The sequence below is a fragment of the Coenobita brevimanus genome, chromosome 112, assembly GCF_032717465.1.
Source record: "Coenobita brevimanus isolate Jiangsu-jjx chromosome 112, ASM3271746v2, whole genome shotgun sequence".
NCBI lineage: Eukaryota > Metazoa > Arthropoda > Malacostraca > Decapoda > Coenobitidae > Coenobita > Coenobita brevimanus.
In genome coordinates, this window is record NC_137065.1 from 965910 (window position 1) to 992798 (window position 26889).

The window sequence follows — 26889 nt, forward strand, 5'->3', positions numbered from 1 at the left end:
GGCTTTAGTCGAGTGGGCTGTTTTTCTTAGCTCAAGAGGAAAAGAATGCCAAAAACCTTATTTATATGTTGACATACCTTGTTTTGCAGTGGAGCATGATGCAGTCAGTTTGGAAACATGATAGCACATACTTTGCATTTTTCACTGACTCTTGATTATATGTAATCGGGGCATAATTTTAGTGCCTCTTGGTTTAGTGTCTGTGGTCTGTTTTTGAATGAAATAGCTAGGAAGAGGAAATGCATATGAGTTAGGTGGATGGGGGACGGGCAAGGGGAGACTGAAGGAGAGGTGGAGGGATGGGATGGAGGTGAGAGAGGGTGGTGTGAGTTAGGGAAAGGACACCTTGATGGCAGAGCAGAGGGTGATGTAGAGGCATTTCAGTTGTTGCCATCCTTTCAGGGATTAAGGCATCTGTGTATAGGTAGATAGGCAGATGAACAGATATATAGAACCCTACCCAGAGATACAGTTAAATGGACATATTAAAGTTATAGATATTGTGCCAGAGAAAGTTTTTGAAAGTAATGTTGAAGAGACTGGTTGTATGTGGTGTGCAAGGAGAGATTGAACCAGTACATTGGCGAGAGAAAGGAACAGAAAATGGATTGCCTGAATGAATGGGAGAGCAGTGTAAGGACAAAGTTGCATGGAGGTGATTCTTTGTCAGTGTTGATACAGTTTGATAGTCTATATGTGTTGGATGTGATGCAGGTTCTACATAACTGGTATGTCGACAGAGCAAATACGTTTTAGCTCGTGGTTATGATTCATCTGTTTGGGATAATAATGGCGGTGCAGATTGATGCATGAATTTGTGCCCTCAAAATGAGTTTTTATCATTTATAAAGACTCCAGCAGTTGCATTTGTCAGCCTTGGTCACCTAATGGCGTTTTTCCACACTGCTCAATCACTGACATCCTCCCTATTGAGTCCCCTAACCCTTTGGTCATACATTGTCTCCAATAATCAGCCTTTGGTACTGTAGTCTCATTCCCCTAGTCTGATAACATTTACAATAATTACCCAGCATGGACCAACCAGCATGCTGCAGTTAGTCTCTCTCTTCCTATACACTTTGTTTGTGTATGTGGCACCACACTCACAAGGTGGCCGTCACTTCACCCCTTGTGTAATTCCTGGGCGTACTGTGTGAAGTCAGGGATATATATATATATATATAGGTAGTATAGTTGGTAAGGTGAAGTGTGAGCTCGGATAATATTTTCGTTTAGTGGTCTGGTTCTTGTTGCCTTCCTGCACTTAAGGGGAAGGAATCTGTCACAAGAAGCAACCTTGGATGTACCTTGACTGTGAGAGTGATTATGGGAATGAATATGTTATGGGGAATGTCTGCTGCTGAAAACACACACACACACACACACACAAAATGATGCTGGTGGATGACTGGATGTACAGTAAAACTCTTAGATTGATTGAATATATATTTTTTGTCAGCATTTAATAATTTTATCAGCATATGAAGTGTGATCTCAATTCTGCAGTCATATATTTGTTACCTTTGCTTTGGAAGTTCTATATATATACACACCAATTTAGTTTGATGGATTAATTGAAGATGTAGAAGAGCGTGCTGAGAGTCTATGTGAATGAATAAATAAATAAATAAACAAAGCTTCATAATTCAAGTTCAAAATAAAGCCGACTAAAATTGAACAACTGTAAATCTTGCATTGACCAGTGTGTTAATCAAGGTATAATTTGTAGAATAAATCGATCAGTAGTTTTTACGAGATCTGAGTTATCGAGAATATGGCTTGTAAACTACTGTTGTAAAATTATACTTGTGTGCTAAAATGTGGTTGTTATTCACTCACTCTCTCTCTCTCTCTCTCTCTCTCTCTCGTAAAATTATACTTTATGCAAAAATTTAGTTGTAATTCTCTCTCTCTCTCTCTCTCTCTCTCATACTTTATGCAAAAATTTAGTTGTAATTCTCTCTCTCTCTCTCTCTCTCTCTCTCTCTCTCTCTCTCTCTCTCTCTCTCTCATACTTTATGCAAAAATTTAGTTGTAATTCTCTCTCTCTCTCTCTCTCTCTCTCTCTCTCTCTCTCTAACACCAGATAATTGTGTACTAATTCGGTTATGTCAGATCAAGGTCATCGAGTTTGGAACTAAAGAGGAAAAAAAGCTGATTAGGAAGTGTGTGTGTGTGTGTGTGTGAGGGAGAGAGAGAGATACACCATACCCTTCCTCTCTCTCTCTCTCTCTCTCTCTCTCTCTCTCTCTCTCTCTCTCACACACACACACACACACACATTGTCAGTTTGTCTATTTTTATCAGTAGAAGTGAGTTACTTAAGAGGAGCGTGTGGAGTCACATGGAGAGACAGGCTGACAAATAAGGATGTGAAGGAGCGTTGTGGTGTGGATGGGGATGTGATAGGAAGCGTTAGGAGAAACATATTGTGGTGGTTTGGCCATGTGGAGAGGATGGAGAATGAGAGACTGACGAGGTGTGTATGTGAGCGCGGTGGAGGGGGGTAGAGGGAGGGGGAGGCCAAGGATGAGATGGAGGGATGGAGTGGAGAGATATATGAGAGGGGTGTGTGAGCTGGGAGCAGGGCAGTGAAATGGCGGGAGACAGGGCGACATGGAGGCGATTTGTTTGTGGCCACCCCTTGTGTCTGACAATAGACTTTCTCTCTCTCATCAATAAACACACTGCCATCAAGGTTACTCATATGTGTAGCCTTGCACATAATCACCAGTCTGACATTTCACTTGCACTTTTAACCAGGAACTTGTTTTTGTGGCGCAAGGAAAACAAAAACAGGTCGGCGCGCAAAGATACACGGCGCATTCCGATCCTATATGGTTTTTTTGTTTTGTATTTTTGTAATTTTTTGCTGGCCGAGTCCAATCAAGGCTGAGTTAGTGGTTTGGTTAATAAATAATGCTCTGGGACAGATAGATACAGGCATGGATGCATATAGGTAGATATAGAAAGAGAGAGAGAGGAAGGGAGGGAGGTAAACGTACTGAACAGATGACGTTAGACAGATAAAGTGGCATAAATGATAGAAAACAGACATACAGATAAAAGGATTGACAGTATGAGAGAGGGATAGATATACGAGGTAGGTAGGGAGAGAGAGGATTTTCATATGTGAAATAATCTAATGAATGAAGGGCAAATATGTGTAGGTGGGATGAGGAATATCAGCAAATGATTTTCCCGAAGTATGGTCACACCTACACACACACACACACACACACGCACAGTTAAGCCAATATCAAAAGAATACTCAGACTTGTATTTTATAACTCCAAGCACTATGAATAACCACTGATATCCTCTTCAGTGCAGTTCGTGGTAAGGATTCCACTCAGTATTGACCTTTGACACCACATCTTCAGTTCGTGACCCTTTCATCATTCGTTCAGCATGAATCCTCAGGGAGTTCGTCTTTTTGCGGCTTATTTCGCGTTGATCAATGGCAGAACACTGTATACTACGCCTCTTCATTCATTCCATGGCACTTCTTCGTGACTAGGATGGTTTGTTCACGTTAACTTGATTTTCTTTTGCACCTTATTTCACGTTGTTCAGTGACAGAAGGCTATATGGTTCTTCATCCTTTCCATAGCACTTCTTCGTGACTGTTCTGCAGTTTGTCCACCTTTATTGAGATATTTTCGTCCTTTTGGAGCTTATTTCCCGTATCAATGGCAGAATCAGATAACATTGCACCTCGACTTCTTTTCCATGGCACTTCTTCGTGACTAGTGAAATTCGGCCACCGTGACTTCGAGATTTGCGTTATTTTGCGACTTATTTCCTTAACTACCTGGCAGAATAAGACAATACTGCGTCTCCTCATCTCTGCCATGGCACTTCTTCGTGACTAGTATCGTATTCCAGTGTTAATCTCTTGTTAAAAAGACAGTATTACAGTTCCATCTTTCCATATTGTCCCCGTGTCAAGCACAATATTCCCGTCGGTTAAGGTAGCTCCCTAACACATGTTTCTAAGCGACTTATTTTACTTATTACACCTTACCATTCAAAGTGTTACATAAATGATTCCAATATAGCCATACTGTGCACTGATAACATGAAAAAGGATATCAACCAGCCGTGCCCAAGAATAAATCGCTAAAGAAGAGGTGTTAGGGAGATGGGTCAGTTAGGGGTCAGGTCAGAGGTTAAACAAGGAATCTCTTCGTTAAGTACTACGCCAGAGTGGGTGGTTCTAGTAGTTAAAATCTCAGCTATACAGTAGGTGTCACGGTTAAGGAGGCTGCTGCACTTCTTCGTGACTATTTCCAGCTCCCTTTAACTTGGCCTAATATTGCCATCTCTTCATCGTGAATACTGAATTGTAACGAGAACTACTACTACTACTGCTACTACTATTACTGCTGCTGCTACTACTACTACTACTGCTGCTGCTGCTGCTGCTACTACTACTACTACTACTACTACTACTACTCTCTCTCTCTCTCTCTCTATGTAGGTATGTGTATGGGCGGGGTTCTCAGGGTGCGTTTGAGGGGGGTGTGGCGGGCGTCCTTGGAACCGCCCGTGTTGCCTGTTTTGAGTGAGTTACAGAGGCGGCCCACAGAACCACCGTTACGTGTCGCTCAGCAAACTTGATGCTACATTTTATTATCCTCCCTGTACTCTAGCTTCTCTACCATCTCTCCATCTTGAATATTGAGTCGTAACAAGACCTTGGAAAATGATGCTAGTCACGAAGAAGCGCTGTGGAAGAGATGCCGAGTCATAGAAGTCATTTCAAATTGTTTCCTCCTTATACCATACATCACTTAGTCTCCTTGATTGGGGAGAAGGCTGGGTGAGGGTGGTAGAGTGGGGGTGGAGGGGGGTAGAGAGGTGGAGAGAAGGTGGAGGGGGGTAGAGAGGTGGAGGAGGAGAGGGGAGAGAACCAACCACTCTCGCTCTCGGTGTTATTGGGGAGAGAATGACAGAAGTGGGGAGGAGAGGATGAACTTTGATTTTCTTTCCATCCACACCTGTGCATTGAAACCTGCAACCATGCAAAGAAGATAGGTGGATAGATAGACGAAAAATAGATAGATAGACATACGGAGTGGAATGGATGGATAGATAGGTAGATAGATAAAATAAGTAGGTAGACCCTGGATCGTGTGTGTGTGTGTGTGTGTGTGTGTGTGTGTGTGTGTGTGTGTGTGTGTGTGATCAAGTCTTCTTCCATACTACGAGGAATGTGATGTCGTGCTAGTGTGTGTGTGTGTGTGTGTGTGTGTGTGTGTGTGAGAGAGAGAGAGAGAGAGAGAGAGAGAGGCGGTATGAAGATGTAACCTTGCCTAACCTCACTTCACCTTTGACCTTCGTGGGGTGACCTCAAACGCGGGTAATATTTTTTGCATTATGTCTGCGGGGTAGTTCATTGTAGTCCCTTTCCACACCTAACACTACCGGGATAGTGTGTTAGTATTTTATTGTGTGTGTGTGTGTGTGTGTGTGTGTGTGTGTGTGTGTTTAGGTTGTCAGTAACGCACACACACACACACACACACACACACACACACACACACACACACACACACACACACACACACACTCACTCACTCACTCACTCACTCACTCTCACACACACACACACACACACACACACACACACACACACACACACACACACACACACACACAACTGGGATGTAATGCTAATCTTTCGTTGTCTTTATGAGTGTTGTGTTGCTAGTAAAAAAATAAATGAATAAAAGAATATGTTGTGTAAACGGTCAGGTTGTCAGATAAAAAAATGACTAGTAACCAAGGAGACTCACCCCCACCTTATAACTAGGATCGATGTGTGGATGAGTGGGTGGGTGGAGGGTTGGATGGATGGATGGGTTGGTGGATGCGTGGATGGATGAATTAATGGATGGATGAACACTCGAAATTCTACAAGTTAATGAGCAACACGTAAAATAAATCGCTAAGAATGATTTGTTAAGTAACCTCCTATCGCAGTTATAATAGGTCCCTAGGTGTTTTACTCAGGAGGATGGAGGGAGTGATGCTTTATTACATTTAAGCTGAAGTGTAGTATGCAGAATGAATCGGAAAAAATTTGGTGTTAGGTACCGTCCCGTGGCACTTGTTCCTGGGTGCATGGGTGGGGTGGATGGCAGAACAGATACTTAACCCCTCGTTAGGTTGTGGAGTATTCAGACGTGCTTAGTCCGGTGGGAGGTTACAACATCCCTATACAAAAATACATGTAGTGTTACTAACATGTAAAATATATTCATATTGCCGCTTCAGCATATCTCAACAAGCACTAATGAAAAGATGGAATGCCTTGTAGGTGGTGTTTAGTAATTTATAATAATAAAATACAATAAATTATAATATCAGTATAATAATAACAAATGGACTCATATCTCATTTGTCAGGTGAACACGCCCAGGAAAATACATTTTGTGATTTTTAAAATCAGTATAATGATAAACAATATGCAAAAATAAGAAAAAAAAACAGGTTATATCACAATATGATCAAAATGGTTAGTTTGACGGGGTGACTGGACACCCCAGGGGGAGGGGAGGAAGTGCCCCTCTCACTACAGCAGAGGCAGGACTAAACCAATCTATATGCTCCCTCCCCTCACTGAATCAGGAGAGTACTGGAACGGAGAGAAATATTCGAATTACCTGCTAGGAAATATGAGCTTAAAAAAAAAATGAGGGTGCCAAACCCCCCCACCTGACTAACGAAGGGTTAAAGGCAGACTGACATTTATATTCAGTATGTGGCTCACCTTAATGCTTTATATAGTGTGTATCCAGGTGGTGAGGTGCACGGTAATTGCCAGCCAGGTAGACTAAAAAACATCACCTGTCCTTTACACCACCCCTAGGAGTTTACACGTGTAGATATGTGTGTGTGTGTGTGTGTGTGTGTGTGTGTGTGTGTGTGTGTGTGTGTGTGTTTAGATGTGGATTTGTATGTGGAGTTACGTGGAGAGACAGAGGCCAGTGGGGGAAGTGATGGAGCGTTGTGGTGTTGATGTGGATTTGCTGGGGTGATTTAGCGAAGGCATTGTGTAACCTTTATAAATCGGAAAATCTCTCTGAAAATGGGTTAAATCGTTTGGTGGAAGCATGTGGAGTTCCTTGGAGAGACAAGAGACCATTGAGGAAGTGATGGAGCTTTGTGGTGTTGATGTGGATGTGCTGGAGAGTGTGAGGTACCCTGAGATGCTGAGAGTGTGTGGAGAGAATGAAGAATGAGAGATTGACTAGGAGAGTGCGTGAATGTGGTGGAGGAGGAGTGGTAGATCGATGAGGAGATGGAGATACTGAGAGAGTGTACGTGAGTGAAGAGGGGGAGAGAAAGAAGGGGAGACAGAGGATGAGATGTAGTGGTGGAATGTAGAGAGAAATGAATGGGAGTGGTGTGAGTTGGGGGTAGGGCAGCGTGATGGTACTAGACGTATATTAGAGGATTAGTATACAAAATGGCACCATAGATCAGATATATCCGGTGTATACTCTATAATGTTTATGTCTATCGCCTCAACTTTGGTCTTTAACTTAACTGCGTCGCCTGGACTGGTTCCCCTGCATCTGATATACTTTTTCTCCCCCTCGTCTGCTGTTTCTTGCCCTCGTGCAGCCAGAGATCGAACCCACACAAGGCAGCCTGTGATTAATTGGCCTGGGCTACTTACCTGTGTTGCGAGGTGGCCAGGTATTTGAGAGCAACGCGTGCTTAGGTTTTGGTTCCTGATGTGCTGGGAGAAGACTTTGAATACTCCTGTGGTTATATCTGTCTACCCAGCTATCTCTCTGTCTGTCTGCCTGCGTATCTGTCTGCCTGTCTATATATCTATCTGTCTCTCTTAATCTGTCACCATTTTCATATCTCTATCTACCTTCCCATGTATATTTTTAAATCTGTCAGTCTCTGTCAATTTATCTATGTGTATTTATATCTGTGTTCGTCTCTCTCTCTCTCTCTCTCTCTCTCTCTCTCTCTCTCTCTCTCTCTCTCTCTCTCTCTCTCACTACTGTTATTATTATTATTATTAGCGTAATTTGGTTGTAAACTCTCTCTCTCTCTCTCTCTCTCTCTCAAAAACCAACCACACCTTGAAACCCAACACAGGTAAGAAACTGGCTACCTGTGAACAAGAAATGGCTACTTGACACCTGAAGCTTCTTATTACCTGTTGGAGGAAAAAGTAGGAGAGAGAAAGAGAGAGAGAATGTGTGTGTGTGTGTGTGTGTGTGTGTGTGTGTAGGAAGGACATAGAGAAAGAGGTGTGTGTGTGTGTGTGTGTGTGTGTGTGTGTGTAGGATGGATATAGAGAAAGAGGTGTGTGTGTGTGTGTGTGTGTGTATTTAGGAAGGACATAGAGAAAGAGGTGTGTGTGTGTGTGTGTGTGTGTGTGTGTGTGTGTGTGTGTGTGTGTGTGTGTGTGTGTGTGTGGTATAGGGAAGCGAGTGGCGCAAAAAAAAAGAAAGAAAAAAAGAAAACTGGCTCAACTTTGCTCCTACTCTCTTTACCATCCGCCATATCCCCGAGTGTACCATATGCTATCAGATATTTAAATGCTGTCTGTCTGTCTAGTTATGTATGTATGTGTGTGTGTAGATATGTGTATGTATGTATGGATGGATGAAGGGAAGTATGTGTGTATAAGTTTATATATGTATATATGTGTGTGTAGATCTATGTGTGTATGTATGGATGGATGAAGGGATGTATGTATGTGTAAGTTTATGTATGGTAGTGTGTGTGTGTGACCAACAGCAGTGAACGTGTAAGTTTGTTTCTGTGTGTATACTTTTGGGGTGTGGTGGTGTGGTGTGGTGTGGTGTGGTACCGCAAGCAGGTTGGTGCATTGGTGCCGCAAGCAGGTTGGTGCAGTTTGCTTTGCCACACCACACCACACTACACAACACCACACCACACAACACCACACCACACCACAGTAGCCATTAGGTGCCATTCAAAGCTGCCTGCCTCATACCCCCTGCCGGAAAAAATCTATCTACCTGTCTATCTATCTATCTATCTATCTACCTGTGTATATATTGATGCCGTGATTGTGGTTACGAAGGACGTGTGTGTCGAAGCTTTGCGACATTAATAACACACACACACACACACACACACACACACACACACACACACACACACACACACACACACACACACACACACACACACACGACATTTCCTCAACACACCAACAAAACAGTGCAAAGGTTACATGCGCTCAGAGTTAATTGATAATACTTAATATGCATCACTAAACACAGAAAAAAAGGTGTCACTAAGAATAGCCTTTAAATACATTAGTTGATGAAGGCAGGATTATAATGTGTTAGGTGGAGTATATATGGGTATGCAAGGACAGTGTGGAAGCTTGGTTAGGATATACATGGAAAAACTCGCTACACACACTCACACACACACACACACACACACACACACACACACACATATCTATTTAATAAAAAGTAGATGGAGTCGATGTAACCCTTTCGGTACGAAGACGTGTCGTATTTAGTCTGTTTTCATTTGACGGGACTGGAATATTTTCGCTTGCTGAACGTTAGGTATGAGGTGGGAATGAGTCTCCTTGGCTACTATTCAAATTTTCCCTCGCTAAGGTTGAATGTCAGGCGAGGGCTCATGAAGGATGCTGTGTAGCAGAAGGTTTTGGATGGCTGTGTGTATATGTGTGTTTGTAAAGGATGTGTGTAACGTACATATGTATGTGTAATGTGTGTGGTTATGTTTGTAGGGAATGTGGACGTGTATGTGTAAACCGTATGTGTGTTTGTAAAGTATGCGTTTATGTATGTATGTGTGCAGGAGGGGAGAAGTCATGGAGGCAGTCTGTGTTATGCTGGAGAGTTTTTCGTTTATCCCACTCCATAATTCGCGTGAGGAGTGGTTGGGGCACGGCGTTTCTTCAGGAGGAACAGGAGGGGGAGGAGGTTCTAATGGAAAGTATTGCCCAAGTTTTTTCTGGGAGCTTTACAGAAAAACTTGGGGCTAATATTGATAGTACACGTTTGGAGGATTACAGAGAACATTTATATCTAATTGTAATGTTATTGAGTTTTCCACTTATGATTATTAAAGTGTCCTGCTGTGGAGAGAGGCTGCATAATGTTGCTTTGTGTGTGTGTGTGTGTGTGTGTGTGTGTGTGTGTGTGTGTGTGTGTGTGTGTGTGTGTGTGTGTGTTTTAATGATTGCCAATTTTTGTGTAGATCAAGGGGTGGGGGCGGCGCTTGGTCGTATAAATCATTGCCGTTTTGATTAACTTCATAGACTCTTTTCAGATACCGTCTCTACCTTCCAAAGCAGACATAGAGGTAAATAAACACGACATACAGCGCTTCTTTATGCTTTATTGCATGAAAACAGAAAACTGCAACAATGTTTTCATATTGCCTAGCATATATACACAAGCAGAGTGATGAGAAGGACAATGAATAGTATTGATGAAAAAAATTAATCCTTTTAAACTCTTACGGTTGCATTTACCCCTGGCCTTCGCTGACGTAATTTCCGTCAGTCAGTACCAGACGATTTTTTCCAACGTGGGTTTAACTTTTCGAGCAGGAGGGGTTGGATATATAGATGAACCCCCTGTACTACTGGCGTTCTCCCTGAGTTGAACAAAATCGTCTGGAGTTAGCAAGAATAAGCCATAGTAGGATGAGAGAGGGGGGTATGAGCTTGGGGGAGAGCAGCGAAATGGCGGTGGACAGGGTGACGTGGAGGCAGTTTGTTTGTGGCCACCCATTACGGGTACTGAGGCGTAATAGACAGATAGAGGATGATACCGTCTTATTGAAGGGCTTTTGTTTATTTTCCTCAAGCTATTTCAAGACGGATGTGTTCAGGTGAGGGGAATTCACATCGTCAGAGGGTAGAATAATGTCACAGTTAACCTTTGGAATGCTCAAACTTTCCCCCCTCGAATAACAATCTGTCTTTAGCGTAAATATGATGCCCAAGCTTACTCGTGGCTGTGAGAGGACTGAAGAACTGCTGATGTGAAGTTAACATGACTGGGTATGATTGGCTGGAGAATGTTGGTTATGCTGTGATGAGATATTTGCCGAACAGAGGATGGTTTGGGTAACTGCGGATTCTCATTGGCACAGGAGCATGTTGAGCGCCTCTTCATTAGTGATTTGTCTTGCCTGATTGACGTTAGTATTGTCTTCTACAATTTAAATGCCGTTTTGAATATCAGAAGAGGCTGTTTAAGTACCAAAGATGGTAGTTTGTTGGAACCAGTTTGTTGGAACCATGTGTGGAAGTAAACTGTTTTATGTTAGATCTTCTTAGTCTCTTATATATAAAGAGTGTGTGTGTTGATATCGACACAGAGTAATTTAAGTGTCATAGACGATAGTTTTTAAGTACCATATGTAGATATTAATTGGCAAGGAATATGTGCCAGTATGTTTCCTGTGGCCACGAAAATATGGTTTGGTGTTAATCGTTTGTCGGAATATGCTGCGGGTGCGATGAATGATGACATAGAGGCTTAGAGAATAGAAGAGGAGTAGAAGATACAGCAGAGTGAAGAAGTAAACAATTAGTATTCCATTGGCTTTTGGAGGAGGGTGCCGTCGGAGAAGATCAGGCCGGAGGGGCCGTCGGCGACGATGGTGGTGAAGGGCTTCTTGAAGACGACGGCCTTGCCCCAGGAAGTGAGGATGCCGGAGTCGTTCATGATGTGACGCCTGACGCGGTGCAGGTCACGGGTCAGCTGCACGTTGGCGCCGGACTTGGTGACGATGCCGCTGGGTCCGATCTCGACGATGTCGTGGGTGAAGTCGCCCGAGAAGGGAGCGATGGTGCCGTCCTTGAGGACGATGCCCGAGAGGCCGATGGAACCGACGCCGGGTCTGGTGAAGCCGATGCCGCGCTTGGCCCTGTGCAGGTTGGCGTCCAGTTGCACGTTGGTGCCGGACTTGGTGACGATGCCGGCGGGTCCGATGGCTACGATGTCGTAGGTGAAGTCGTACGAGAAGGGTTCGATGGTGCCGTCCTTGCGGACGATGCCGGAGAGACCCACGTTGCCCTGTGGCAGGACCCAGCCCGAGTTGATGGAGCGAGCACCCACGCACCCCACCAGGGCCACTGCCAACACCTGTGTGTATTTAATAATGGTGTCTCTTAGTGCCAACATCACCACCAGTGACACTGTCAGCACCTGTATATTAAATAGTGGCGTCACTTTGTGCCAACATTGCCCACCCATACAGCCCACCAGTGTCACTGCCAACATCTGTATTATAGATTAGTGCCAACATTGCTTACGTTTACCCCTACTGACATCACTTTACCCACTCAACAATACATCACATTGTCACAGCGATGCTACACAAATAACAACCTGTCACTGATTCAGGGGGATATCGTAATGATCATAGATGCAGTTAACTGACATGAGAGACAACATATAGATCAAAACATTACTATTTGTTGGTTTACTAATAATTCACAAATATACATGATTTATGACGAAGCAAGGCAGGTGGTGAAACAGAATACAGGATAGTGTGACATGGGAGGATGTATGGAAAGAGGGAAGAGACTGAGAGATGGTGAGAGGGAGGGAGGGAGTAAGGGATGTATGTATGGATGAAAGGACTGAAGAAGGGAGGAAGAGAGGGATGGACTGAGGGATGGATGGATGGATTAGGGGCTGGATGGATGAGGGTAGTAGGGGAGGGAGTGAGATGAGAATGGGTTAAGGGAGGAAGGTATGGAGGGTGTGAGACGCAGAGGAAGGGAGAGCAACACTACATGACATTAGCTGCATCACTCACCAAGAACTTCATGCCTTCTGCTGGAGAGTGTGAGTGCTGGTAGAGAAGGAGTGTTTGTGTGTGGTTGCGACCAGAGCCTCCCCTCCTTTATGTACCTCACGATCATACCCCCCTACCCCTCCTTATCCCTCCACTTCTCCCTCCTTCCTCCCTCCCCTCCGCTTCTCCCCCCCCTTCCCCTTTCCGTCTGGATTTGCCCCCCACGACCCTAGCACCCCCTCTCACCCTACCCCTGTGTCTCCTCAAGCGCTCAGTGACACTAACCGGGACAGCCCAAACTAGTTCCTCATGTTAAAACCGCTCGCATAACCAGACTTGAGTGTTATATCAGAGAAAGAGACAGTTAGCCCTTGCATTTGAGAGGTGGACAGTGTGGAGAGGAAATGGAGTGGATGTATGGAAGTAGGTGAGTGTGGTGGTAAAGAAATGACAAACACCACACACACACACACACACACACACACACACACACACACACACACACATCATCGCCATCATCATCATCTCGCCTCTTTCTCCCGCCTGTCCCCGTCATTAATAAAAACAATAAAGGTGTTTTTGAAGCGGTAGCGCCTTCAAGAACTGGTTTGGGCGGCCCTGGCTATGTCACTGGGCGCCTGGATAGAGAGGGGAGTGGCAAACGGGGTGGGGGGGAATGTATGTGGCCCTGGGTGGCAAATCCAGACTGGGGGAGGGGAGTGGAGGGGAGGGAGGGAGGTTGATGGAGGGGATGAAGAGGGGGGTAGGTGGAGGGGAGGGAGGAAGTTTGATGGAGGGGATGAGGAGGGAGGGATGGAGGTGGAGGGGATACTAGGGAGGGGTGGAGGGTAAAAGGGGGGTGAGGGAGGGGTGCAAGGGAAGAGGGAGGGGGTGTGATCGTGTAGTACATAAGGGCGGGAGGCACTGGGGACGACACACACAAACACTTCTTCTCTACTAGCATTCACATTCTTCTCCAGCAGTCATGAGGTTCCTGGTGAGTGATGTATCTCTATAGTCTGTTTGTATTCATCTGGCAAATATCCGTTACCCCTGTTCGGTTTAAATGATGGCCAAGTGTAGTGTAATCAGTTTGGAGGGTAATTTTGACTAATAACCAAGGAGATTCATGCCTAATTCACAAATAAGGCCCGTCAAATTCCATGCAGCTATGATTAATATGTGAGTTGTGGGGATGACTCAGTTCTGTTGGATGAAAATAAAACGACTATAGTGTACTGGTTAGTTGACCTGTCCCAAGCCCACTTCCTAGATCCATTCATATCTCTCTCCCTCCCTCACTCCCTGCATCCATTTGTCCCTCAGTACCTCCCTCCCTCACTCCCCACATCCATTTGTCCCTCATTCCCTCCCTCCCTCCCTCAGTCCTTTCATCCATCCATCCTCCCGTGTCATGGTCAGACTCGACTTTGCTTTGTTTCACCATGTGCCTTCCATCGTCACAAATCCTGTATACTTCAGCGTCTTTAGTAAACCAACAAATAATAATGTGCTTTATACATCCACTCATGTCAAACTGTATCTACCCTCCTATAATCATTACGATGTCACCTTTGGTCAGTGATAGGTTGCTGCTGTTTTTGTATCATCATTATAGGAGTGTATTGTATTAAAAAGTGAGTTGTAATGCAGGTACAGGTAATGGTAGGCAATGTTGGCATCAGATCACACCACTTCCATATATACTTAGTTGGTGGCGCTGGCACTAATGGTAATGTTGGTACTGGTCTATAATACAGGTGTTGACTGTGGCACTGGTGTCTTGCATAGGTGAGTAATGTTGGCACTAAGAGACACCATTATTAAACACACACAGGTGTTGGCAGTGGCCCTGGTGGGGTGCGTGGGTGCTCGCTCCATCAACTCGGGCTGGGTCCTGCCACAGGGCAACGTGGGTCTCTCCGGCATCGTCCGCAAGGACGGCACCATCGAACCCTTCTCGTACGACTTCACCTACGACATCGTAGCCATCGGACCCGCCGGCATCGTCACCAAGTCCGGCACCAACGTGCAACTGGACGCCAACCTGCACAGGGCCAAGCGCGGCATCGGCTTCACCAGACCCGGCGTCGGTTCCATCGGCCTCTCGGGCATCGTCCTCAAGGACGGCACCATCGCTCCCTTCTCGGGCGACTTCACCCACGACATCGTCGAGATCGGACCCAGCGGCATCGTCACCAAGTCCGGCGCCAACGTGCAGCTGACCCGTGACCTGCACCGCGTCAAGCGTCACATCATGAACGACTCCGGCATCCTCACTTCCTGGGGCAAGGCCGTCGTCTTCAAGAAGCCCTTCACCACCATCGTCGCCGACGGCCCCTCCGGCCTGATCTTCTCCGACGGCACCCTCCTCCAAAAGCCAATGGAATACTAACACCTCTGTGTCTGCCCCATCAGTATCGTTCTCTGTCTCTAAACAACACAACTGCTGCTCAGTGGCGGCAACCTCCTGGCCAGGCCATGGCTTCTGGCTTCCAACACAGACACTAACCAACTCATGTTCATCTGTACAAAGTCTTGCAGGATGACCTGGTTTATCTTGCCAAGGTTTTCTCAAGACAAAGTAGGATTTTGTATATAAAATGACTCAAATAAAATATTACGTCAATTCTTAATTTCGCTACACTGGTTTTAATGATACATGAGATTAACACATAATAATATGGTCAGGTATTGTGTATATAATTAAGAAGTAGGAGAGTTTATTAAAGAGTGGAATACTGTGCTGTGCCGTACTTGTCATGTACAGATAATGGTTATAAAAAAGGGTGGTTTGAGAGTGGAATTTTAGGGATTTCGGAACTACTCTTCCTCAGTTATTTATTTTGCACATCACACCTTACGAATCCCCTCGAAAATTACTGATACAAGCTGTGTCGGTATTAAAATAAAATGACAGCTATACGTGACCTGCAAGGGAATGTTTATGTGTAATATGCATGACAAGGAGTACTCTAGATCTCAGTGCGTGTACCCACCAGCTGGTGTAAAGGCCGAGTAGTTGACTTTACCCTGTGGCCTTGACTTCTGACAGGTTACTCCTAAAATCACATTACTTCATTCTTGGCTAACCCTTAACCCTTCCACCAAATTTGAAAACAGATAAAATGGTCTGAGTTGACTGTTCACTGGCCATGATATTTGGCCCTTTCCTGTGACTGATTGTTCCCGGAATCTAATCTCGTTATCCTTGTTTTTGCGAGAGCCTTTCGACAAACCTTGCTGTTAGTCTCTTGGGTGATCCTCAACTCACCCACCAAGTTTGACCCAAATAACCAATCTGTTTTATTTTGTTGACACAGACGCATGGGCACAGACTTTTACCTTGTCCTGTGACCTTGACCTTTGAGTGAGTGTTTTCATGTTTGTATCCCTTGGTTATGGCGTGACCCTTAACCATTCCACCAGGTTTGGTTCAAATCAGATAAGAAGCCATTTGAGTTTACGTGGCCCAGGTACCTTGACCTTTGACCTGTCTTTGTGACCTTGATTTTTGACTGTTCTCAAAATCGAATCCTTTTATATTCCATCGCTATCCTCAGTCTTTGCAAAATGTGGTTTAATTTGGATAAAAAGGGTTTAATTTGATCTGTGACCTTGATTTTTGACCTATTATTCTAAAACACAGTAGATTAACTTTGGCCCTGACCTTCAACCTGTCCACAACGTTTGGCTAAACTCGGATAAAAATTGTGAGTTAATTGAGTTGTTAATTAATGCACACACACGTCAAGAATTTGTTTAACTTTATTTTGCTATGACAGCATTTGACCTCGCCCTGTGAATTTGACCTTTAACCTGTTGTTCCCCCTGTCAGCTTGTGTACCTCGCTTCCCCAGGCATTTACATACCATACCTACCCAGGCATTTGCGTCCCTCCCCACCAGTGTCACCTGTGTAGAAGCCAGTCATGAGAGTTAATTTATGCATCCATCCATCCATCATCCAATCCTATGTCGTCCCATGAGGAGCGTAGGAACCCTGGGCTGGGCAAGTTGGTCCTGACATTTAAGATGAGAGTGAAGTTGATTTATTCGTGAACTATATTCTTCAGTGGCATAGGAGGCTTCGTAGCATTTCGTCTTTTGCGATTTATTTTGCATATCACATCTTACCATACACAAACATCTTCTTATCCATCCACCTGTGTCACGTGTGCTTAACTTAGCGAAGCACTTAGGACAATTTACTTAGTTCTGACCAACAATGTCCACTTTGAAACAACCCTACTCATACCCATTCTCTCAGTCCTATTACTCTGTCCAAAGTGTCTTCAGCCTTTCAGTCCATATGCATTGTCTCTGTATAGCCATTCCGTCCCAGCACACTGTACCACACCAGTTCCCACCTTCAGGCTACCTTGGCCATACCCATTCTCTATAACCATTCCATCCAAACACAGTGTCCTCATTCTTCTGATCAGCTGTCTTACCCCACATGTCTACAATACCTGACCATAATATTATGTGTTAATCTCATGTATCATTAAAACCAGTGTAGTGAAAGTAAGAATTGACGTAATATTTTATTTGAGTCATTTTATATACAAAATCCTACTTTGTCTTGAGAAAACCTTGGCAAGATAAACCAGGTCATCCTGCAAGACTTTGTACAGATGAACATGAGTTGGTTAGTGTCTGTGTTGGAAGCCAGAAGCCATGGCCTGGCCAGGAGGTTGCCGCCACTGAGCAGCAGTTGTGTTGTTTAGAGACAGAACGATACTGATGGGGGAGACACAGAGGTGTTAGTGTTGCATTGGCTTTTGGAGGAGGGTGCCGTCGGAGAAGATCAGGCCGGAGGGGCCGTCGGCGACGATGGTGGTGAAGGGCTTCTTGAAGACGACGGCCTTGCCCCAGGAAGTGAGGATGCCGGAGTCGTTCATGATGTGACGCCTGACGCGGTGCAGGTCACGGGTCAGCTGTACGTTGGCGCCGGACTTGGTGACGATGCCGCTGGGTCCGATCTCGACGATGTCGTGGGTGAAGTCGCCCGAGAAGGGAGCGATGGTGCCGTCCTTGAGGACGATGCCCGAGAGGCCGATGGAACCGACGCCGGGTCTGGTGAAGCCGATGCCGCGCTTGGCCCTGTGCAGGTTGGCGTCCAGTTGCACGTTGGTGCCGGACTTGGTGACGATGCCGGCGGGTCCGATGGCTACGATGTCGTAGGTGAAGTCGTACGAGAAGGGTTCGATGGTGCCGTCCTTGCGGACGATGCCGGAGAGACCCACGTTGCCCTGTGGCAGGACCCAGCCCGAGTTGATGGAGCGAGCACCCACGCACCCCACCAGGGCCACTGCCAACACCTGTGTGTATTAAACAGTGGTGTTATTTGGTGCCAACATCACCACCAGTGCCACGGCCAACACCTATATAATATACAGCGATGTCACTTTGTGCCAACATTACCCACCCACGTAGTCCACTAGTGCCACTGCCATCACCCATGTATATTAAAGAATTGTGTCAGTTAGTGCCAGCCGTATATAGCATTATCCCTACTAACATCACTTTACCCCACACAGTAATACATGGCACTGCTACAATGATGGTACACAAAAATGTCCTGACACTGTGAGGAATTGTCATCATTATGATTGTGTGGTATAAAGAGGAACAGAAGAAAGTTCAATCCTTTTATAATTCATTGCAGGAGTAGACCCAACTCCTTCCCACGATAGCTTAGGTTGAGTTGAGTAGGGAGTGTGTAGGGCAGAGATAGAGTGCATGTGAATAGTTGGTATTCCTTTGTGTGTAATGAGTCTGCAGTCTCTTCCTACAGAATATGACCCGCTCACGTCGTTTATATCCTTGTTTGTACTCCATGTAAAGTGAAGAGGGGCAGGAAAACTTAAAAAAAAAAAAAAAATGTATCCCAGAGCTCCACCGTGCCGGGAACACGAACTCGAGTCCTCTCACTTGCGAAGTTTCGTTATAGCGATGGTTGGGGTTTGTAGGTCGTGTAATGCTGCTCAGGGGCGGGTGTAGCTGGTCACTTGCTTTAAATGTATGGAGTAAGAAGCTTAGTCCTGGATCCCTAAGTTCATGATAAGGCAATGAGGGATTAGATAATGCATAGAGATGTCAGGAAAAAAAGAGGGAGAGTAAAAAATAAGTGTGTGTGTGTGTGTGTGTGTGTGTGTGTGTGTGTGTGTGTGTGTGCTAGAGCGTCGTATTGCCAGGATATAACATTGGAGAGAGTGAGGGAGCCTTTGTTTCTTTCTTCGCACAATTGTAAACACACACTAGCTAAGCCACTCACCAGGAACTTCATGATGGCTGAGGGAGGGGATATGTGTTCTTACCTGCAGTGCTACCCTCCCTTATGTACTCCACGCTCCTACCCCTCCCCCGTCCCTCTTATCCCTCCCTCCCTTTCTTTCCTCCCCCTCCTCACAATTCCTTCCCCCTCCCATCCACTTCTCTCCCCCTCCCCTCCATTCCTTACCTCTCTAACTATTCCCCTCCCCCCCTCTCGAGGTGCCACATTGACCCCTTCCCTCTATGCTACCCTTGTTTATCTAAGGCTAACCAGAAACACAAACCAATCGTTCCTACAATTCACAATATTCCGTTCAAAAATTATCATCTCGTTTCTTAGATTTGTTTTTCCAAGATTAAGAAGGGTTAGGGAAGAATTCAGTACTCTTCCTTCCTTGTCATTACTAGGGGAAAAAAAATGTCTTAAAGATTCTTCTTCTAGTTTCTGACCTGTCCCAAACTTGCTGTCTCTCGATCGTGAATGCTAAGTTATATTTAAAAAGATTAGAATACTATGCTAGAAGTGAAGAGGGCCTGTGGAAAGGATGTAGACCCGTAGCATTGTTTCTCTTTCTCTCTCTCTCTCTCTCTCTCTCTCTATCTATCTATCTATCTCTCTTTTAAATGCAAGACGAAGGAATCAAAGACCACGCCAAAATAATAACAAAATAACAGAGAGCCAAATTCAAGATCCTTTCCTTTCGAGATGCCTGTCGGTTAAGAAAGCTCCCTAACACCTTTTCCTAAGCGATTCATTTTACTTATACTAATCTTCTTCCTTCCTTAAATCCTTCTAATATCACCCTACTCTGCATAAATAACTTAGAATACGGTACTACCCAGTCACATGAAAATAAATCGGTAAGGAAGAGGTGTTAGGGAGCTTGACCAACCAGAAACGGGGCAGTCCAGGGAACGTCCTTGTGGCACCCCAGGCTCATATTATGAATGAGTCTGGCGATTCCGTAACGCCTCTTCCTTAGCGATTTATCCACTGCCCAATATCACTGTCTTGTATTTCACTTTTTACTTTGCAACACACACACACACACACACACACACACACACACACAGTACCCTCCCAACACCGTCTTAATACCAGGGTTCGAGTGGTGTTTTTTTGCTGGTGTGTTTGTGTGCTGGTGTGGTCAGACAACGGAACCTGTGTGTGTGTGTGTGTGTGTGTGTGTGTGTGTGTGTGTGTGTGTGTGTGGATATCAGTGTGGGTGTGGGCGTGGATATCAGTGTGGGCGTGGGCGTCAAATCACCTACATCAGGGCGTGGTCAGTCGTGGCGTGGGCGTGGGCGTGAAGGGTCGTGACGCGTTGGGTGGTAAGGGGTAGAGGTCGTGGATGAGGTAGTGCAAGAGGTAAATATCCCGGGGGTCACGTATCTCATGGAAGGTCACGGCCAGGTCACTGAGATGCTCCGGGCCCTGAGACAGACAGACAGACAAATAAATAGGTGCATAGACAAGAAGAGAGAGAGAGAAAGAGAGAAGAGACAGACAGACAAACAGGTACACAGACAAGGAGAGAGAGAGAGAGTTACAATTAGTGACAGGTAGTGCCTTAAAATGTATTACGACCCATTATCAGGTATACGTTCCAACTCTTACAGTAAAAGTGTAGCCAAGATGAGGGCCCCTTCTATAAAAAAAAAAAAAAAAGGAAGTACGCCCAACCTGGAGGATTAGGAAATTTCACCCCCCCCCCAAAAAAAAGGGGGAGGGGGGAGAAATTAAATCAGCTTCAAAATTACGTCTCCAAAAATTTTTTCAATGGAGACCAAGGCGAAGGGAGGAGAGGAAGCCATTGAAGAAAAAAACTTGGTCAAAAAAATGAAAAAAATGAAACAAGCATTTTCACACACACACACACACACACACACACACACACACACACACACACACACACACACACACACACACACACACGCTCCCTACAGACCAATTTGAAGACCAGATTTTTTAAAACACACACACACACACACACACACACACACACACACACACACACACACACGTTCCCTACAGACCAGTTTGAAGACCAGATTATTTTTAACACACACACACACACACACACACACACACACACACACACATACGTTCCCTACAGACCAATTTGAAGACCAGATTTTTTAACACACACACACACACACACACACACACACACACACACACACACACACACACACACACACACACACACACACACACACACACACACACACACGTTCCCTACAGACCAGTTTGAAGACCAGATTATTTTACACACACACACACACACACACACACACACACACACACACGACTCACGAAGTAGAAGGGGTGTTTGCTGAGCCTCTGGAGCCAGGTGTATTTGGGGTCTGATACCAGGGCGGGGTGTAGCAGGTCCCAGGGCGGGCACGGCAGGAAGCGGGGGCGGCCTAGGGCGTCCCGGGTCTCACTCACGCCCACACCTGCAGCATTGGCCGTGGGGAGAGGGCGAGGAAATGAGAGGAATGGAGAGGAGAGGAGAGAAAAATGGGAAGCGATGGGGACGCGAGGGGATATGGAAAGGAAATGTGAGAGGATGGGGAGAAAGGGGAAGGGAGAGGAATGGTGGGGGGAGGGAGGAAGGAGGGAGAGGAAGCAGGAAGTGGAGGGAAGAGAGAGGAAGATTGGAAGGAGGGAAAAAGATAAGAGGAATAGGAGGGGGGGGGGGAAGAGGGTCACGGGAAGGAAGGAAGAGAGGAGGAAGGAAAAAAAGAGAGGGAAGGAAGGGAGAGAGAGGAAGGAGGGAGGGTAAGGAGGAAAAATGGAGGATGTAACTCACTCTTAAATTATTCATATAGTTACAAACACAAAATTAAGTGAGAGAGAGAGAGAGAGAGAGAGAGAGAGAGAGAGAGAGAGAATTAATTAACCTAGAGGCTGCATACATTTTTTATCAGAGGATGAACAGAGGCAGGAAAAACAATAAAAGAAATCCATATACCAGATTACAGGCGTCCTCCATTTATTAAAGAAAATCCATATTGACGTTTTGCCGTGAGATAGATATATAGGTAGATAGATAGATAGATAGATAGGCAGGTAGGTAGATAGGTAGGTAGGTACATACATACACACATTACATATACACATACCCATTACATACATATATATATAAACATAGACAAAAGTAGTGACAGACATAGATAGATAGATAGACAGATAGATAGATAGATAGATGGATAGATAGATACACAAAGACCTACCCAGTGCCCGCATACAGAGTCCCATGTTAACATCTTCGAAGTGGGTATGTCCTGGGGTTTGGCAGAGGGGATGCGAGGCTGCTTGTAATTTGATCAGCGCTGCACGGCTCAGTACATACCCTGCCCCCCCACTGTTGTACTCCACCCTGCCGCCCTCCTGTTGTGAGAGAGAGAGAGAGAGAGAGAGAGAGAGAGAGAGAGTTAATTGTCATTCGTCATCATTATCATAGTCATCATCATCATCATCGTCCCATTACGATATATGACGTGGGTAGGATCAGTTATGGAAGCACTGATACACACACACACACACACACACACACACACACACACACACACACACACACACACACACACACACACACACACACACACACACACACACACACACACACACACACACACACACAATACGATCACACCACATTCCCTCCTAACCCAACCCAACCCAACCCAGCCCAACTAAACCACATTAGAAGCAAGCCAACCCAAGTACCACACACCCAGCCGCTACCACACACCCAACCACTCACCAGGAGGGAGTAGACGAGTGGTAGGCCCAGGTAGTGTGGTTGGGAGGGGTCGAATTCCTGTAGTAGGGTGAGCAGGTTGTGTGAGACGAGGTAGGTGTCGTCGTCTGCCTTAAGGAACCACTCAGACGCCGTAGAGTTGATGGTGAGGAAGCCATCCAACACCTTGCCCCAGAGTTCGTCATAGCTGTGGCAGGAATAGATAATGTGCTGTCTGTCTATCTGTCTAGCTGTGTATCCGTCTATCTGTCTATCTATTTATCTGTCAGTCTGTCTCTATCTATCTATCTAGCTGTGTATCTGTCTGTCAGTCTGTCTAGCTATCTGTCTATCTGTGTCTGTCTGTCTGTCCTCATATCATATCGTATGGTTTATAAAGACTTAAACATTCTTGCTTGCGTCGGCCTTGGTCACCTAATGGCGGCTCTCCACGCTGCTCGATCTCTGGCAGCCTCCCTGTTCAGTGCCCTTATCCCTGAGGTCACACCGCGTCCCAGGTCTTTCTCGGTCCGCCTCTCGCAGCCCTCCCCCCGACGTTCACGCTTCTCACTTTCCGCACCCAGTTGTCTGTCTCTATATATTTACCTACCTATCTGTATCAGAGAGCGAGAGAGAGAGGATGCTTCATAGCACTTCATCCCAAGTGACTTATTTTGTATATTGGACCTTGACGCTGTTGTACGATATAGATAGTTGGATAGGTAGATAGATAGATAGGTAGATAGATAAATAGGTAGTAGATAGATAGACACTCACCTTGCATATCTAGACAATCGAGCGGTAGGCAGGTTGGGATGTGGCTCTGTAGTTAAGAATAGCAGGTGTGTTCAGGCTCCAGGTGACCATAAATAGATATAGATAGATAGATGGATAAATAGATAGACAGATAGATAGATAGATACTCACCTTGCATATCTAGACAATCGAATGGTAGGCAGGTTGGGATGTGGCTCTGTAGTTAAGAATATCAGGTGTGTACAAGCTCCCTTTTGGCTCCAGGTGACTTCCACGTGTCTGGCTCTCCCCTCGTGGTATTGCGGGGACGTTACTACCAGGCAGGTCACGCGGGGGGGTGTGGGGGACGGCGGGGGGCGTGGGGGGCTTCGACGGAACTCCCCCCGGGGTAGTGGAGGGGGCCCTGTTGCGGGGCGTGACTGTGTGAGTGACCTGTGGGGAGGATTGGTAGTGATGGTGATGGTGGTGGTGATGATTATGATTACTCGTATGATGATGATGATTATTGTTGTAGTTATGTATTATCATTATTATTATTATTGTTATTATTATTATTATTATTTATTATTATTATGTGGAGTCACGTGGAGAGACAGGCTGACGAATGAGGATATAAAGGAGCGTTGTGGTGTTGATGTGGATGTGATAGGAAGCGTTGTGAGGGTGGTGGTTTGGCCATGTGGAGAGGATGGAGGGTGAAAGACTGACGAAGAGAGTGTATGTGAGTGAGGTGGAGGGTGGAAGAGGGAGGGGAGACCGAGGATGATGATGGAGGGATGGTGGTGGAGAGGTATGATGATGATGATTATTATTTAGTGAAATGGCGGGGGACAGGGCGACTTGGAGGCGATTTGTTTGTGGCCACCCCAAACGGGATTGAGGCGTCTGGCAATAGATAGATAGATAGATTATTATTATTATTTTCATTTTGCCTTTAGATAACGTATGCACTTAATCTAAGACGAGGTATAATATGTGTGTGTGTGTGTGTGTGTGTGTGTGTGTGTGTGTGTGTGTGTGTGTGTGTGTGTGTGTGTGTACGTGTGTGTGTGTGTGTGTGAGAGAGAGAGAGAGAGAGAGAGAGAGCTGGAGATGGATAGATACATAGGTAGACAGATATACGTGGAGTTAGCAAGGTGGGTAGACAGGCAGAGGGATAGATAGAAACAGATAGACAGACAGACGGATAAACAGAGATATCCAGAGACAGACAGACAAGTAGATAGACAGATAGATACAGATAGACAGAAGTGGCAGGTGCAACAAGAATATCTACCCCTCTCAACTCACCTGTGTATTTCTTGGATCCAATCAAAGAGTAGTATGACGGAGAGAACGGCCGCCACTGATAATATAAACAGTCCTTGCTTTCTTCGTCTCCACATTATTATTATTATTATTATTATTTTAATGCAAGGAAGAAGGAACCAAAGGCCAGGAGCCCGCAAATTGTTCCCTCCAAGAAAAAGAAAACAAGATAACAGAGTGCCAAATTCAAGATGCGTTCAGTTCGAGATGCCTGGACACACTGCGTTTGAAAGACTGGAGGTCATAGACAGAGGGATGTACAGACAGAGGGAGACAGGTGCCAGTTCCTCATAAAACTCTACGTACCTGCCCACCATACACCACACTTCACTATATACACTACACTATAATGCTATCACCACACTACGCTCACCACACCACACTACACTTTTACCACACTACACTACACTGTCACCACACCACACTGCACTTTCACCACAGTATACTACACTATCACCACCACACCACACTACACTATCACTACACCACACTACACTATCACCACACTCTACTAAACTACACATTTATTTCACCACACTACACTACACACTATCACCACAAATCACCACCGTTCACCACTTTCACTATACCACTTCACCACACCCAGTCACTTCACCACACACCGTCACTGCTTGTCACTGTACTCTTTTCACCGTAACTTGGCCTAAAATTACCATCTCTTCATAAATGCTGAACCGGAACACTGTATTAACACTAGAATACGAGGCTAGTCACGAAGAAGTGCACTGGAGAGGGTGTAGAGCCGTAGCATTGTTTTTTCTGCCACTGAGCTACGTGAAATAAGCTGTAGAAGGATGAAAGATTTTTGGCCAAGTTAAGGTGAAAGGAGTAAAGCCCTGGCCACACGGACGCATACTCGCTCTCTCTCTCTCTCTTAACTGTTATGGCGGACGAATCAAGTTTGTCATTGTGTTGATAAGGGATAAGGATGATTGATAAGAGAGAGAGAGAATGTTACCCGCCATTACTCATTGATTAAAGTACGACTGACAGGAGACATAGATAGATAGACAGCTAAATAGATTGATTGGCTGATAGACACTTAGATATGAGACAGAACGACAGGCAGGAGATAGATAAATAGATAGAAAAACAGGCATAAGCAGTGGTAAACAGACAGAGGCGATAGATACATAGATAAGATAAAGGTACAAAAGCATATCGGGCCATGTACACACCTCAAAAAATGCACATTGATCAGAACCGTACACAGGGCAGCCACAGCCAGTGCACACAACGCCCACTTGAACCTCATGTGTAGGAATCGAACCCAGGCCCCGCGCACCCGCCACACACTGCCTCGTCCCAGCATGGCGGCTCACTGGCTAGCCCTACGTAACGCCATCTGGGGAAGACTCTTTCGTTATTACCCCCTACAACGGATCTGGATGGAGGTTATGTATTCACCCTTGTCTGTCTGTTGGTGTGTCTGTGTACAAGATACCTCAAAAAGCTGTTGTCAGATTTCATTGCAGCCTGGTGGATAGGAGGGCAGTGAGTCAGGGAATAGTTTAGATGTTGAGGTGAATACGCATTGCATCATACATTTTTACTGGCGTTGGCGGAGGTATAACCCCTCTGAGGCTGTGTAACGTGGCAGACCGAGACCGTAGAATTAATTATGTGACTGTCGGGTAGGAAGGAGGGATTCCAGCAGTAAACCATACATTTTAAAGGCGTCGGCGGAGGTAGGCGCTTCCTCAGTGCTTTCTAGTTCCGTTGCGAATTATTGTAATGTGTGAAATGTCCAGTCAGTGATTTGTTGTGATTCATTTTGGTGTATTTTATGGTGAAATGTACACGAGGAAGATATATTGGCGTTTGACACCTGTGACCCTGATAAGTGTATAGTTGATTGCTTTCACCTGAGATAAATTGGCCACGTACATCTTCAGCACAGGTTACGGCATCCAGTTCCATCAGTCTTGGGGATAGGGAAGCAAAGTGGCCTTCCTTATTATACTCGG

General features: G+C 45.4%; 3 protein-coding genes across 3 annotated transcripts; 1 reads left to right on the plus strand and 2 right to left on the minus strand.

Annotated features, from left to right (window-relative positions):
• Positions 1–11351: 11351 nt before the first annotated feature.
• Positions 11352–19101, minus strand: LOC145418038 (uncharacterized). The gene is made up of 3 exons (XM_080286572.1): positions 19090–19101; positions 17717–18133; positions 11352–12101 (listed from the first exon to the last, which is right to left on the minus strand). The coding sequence occupies exons 1-3, from the start codon at positions 19099–19101 to the stop codon at positions 11592–11594; spliced, it is 939 nt and encodes a 312-aa protein (XP_080142698.1). The 3' UTR covers positions 11352–11591.
• LOC145418023 (uncharacterized) lies at positions 13796–15205 on the plus strand. Its single transcript, XM_080286557.1, has 2 exons — positions 13796–13807; positions 14648–15205. The coding sequence occupies exons 1-2, from the start codon at positions 13796–13798 to the stop codon at positions 15203–15205; spliced, it is 570 nt and encodes a 189-aa protein (XP_080142683.1).
• Positions 19102–20361: 1260 nt separating the features above from the next.
• Positions 20362–26234, minus strand: LOC145418039 (glycoprotein-N-acetylgalactosamine 3-beta-galactosyltransferase 1-like). Its single transcript, XM_080286573.1, has 6 exons — positions 26132–26234; positions 23765–23996; positions 22862–23045; positions 22329–22485; positions 21406–21548; positions 20362–20523 (listed from the first exon to the last, which is right to left on the minus strand). The coding sequence occupies exons 1-6, from the start codon at positions 26232–26234 to the stop codon at positions 20362–20364; spliced, it is 981 nt and encodes a 326-aa protein (XP_080142699.1).
• Between the last annotated feature and the right edge of the window lie 655 nt (positions 26235–26889).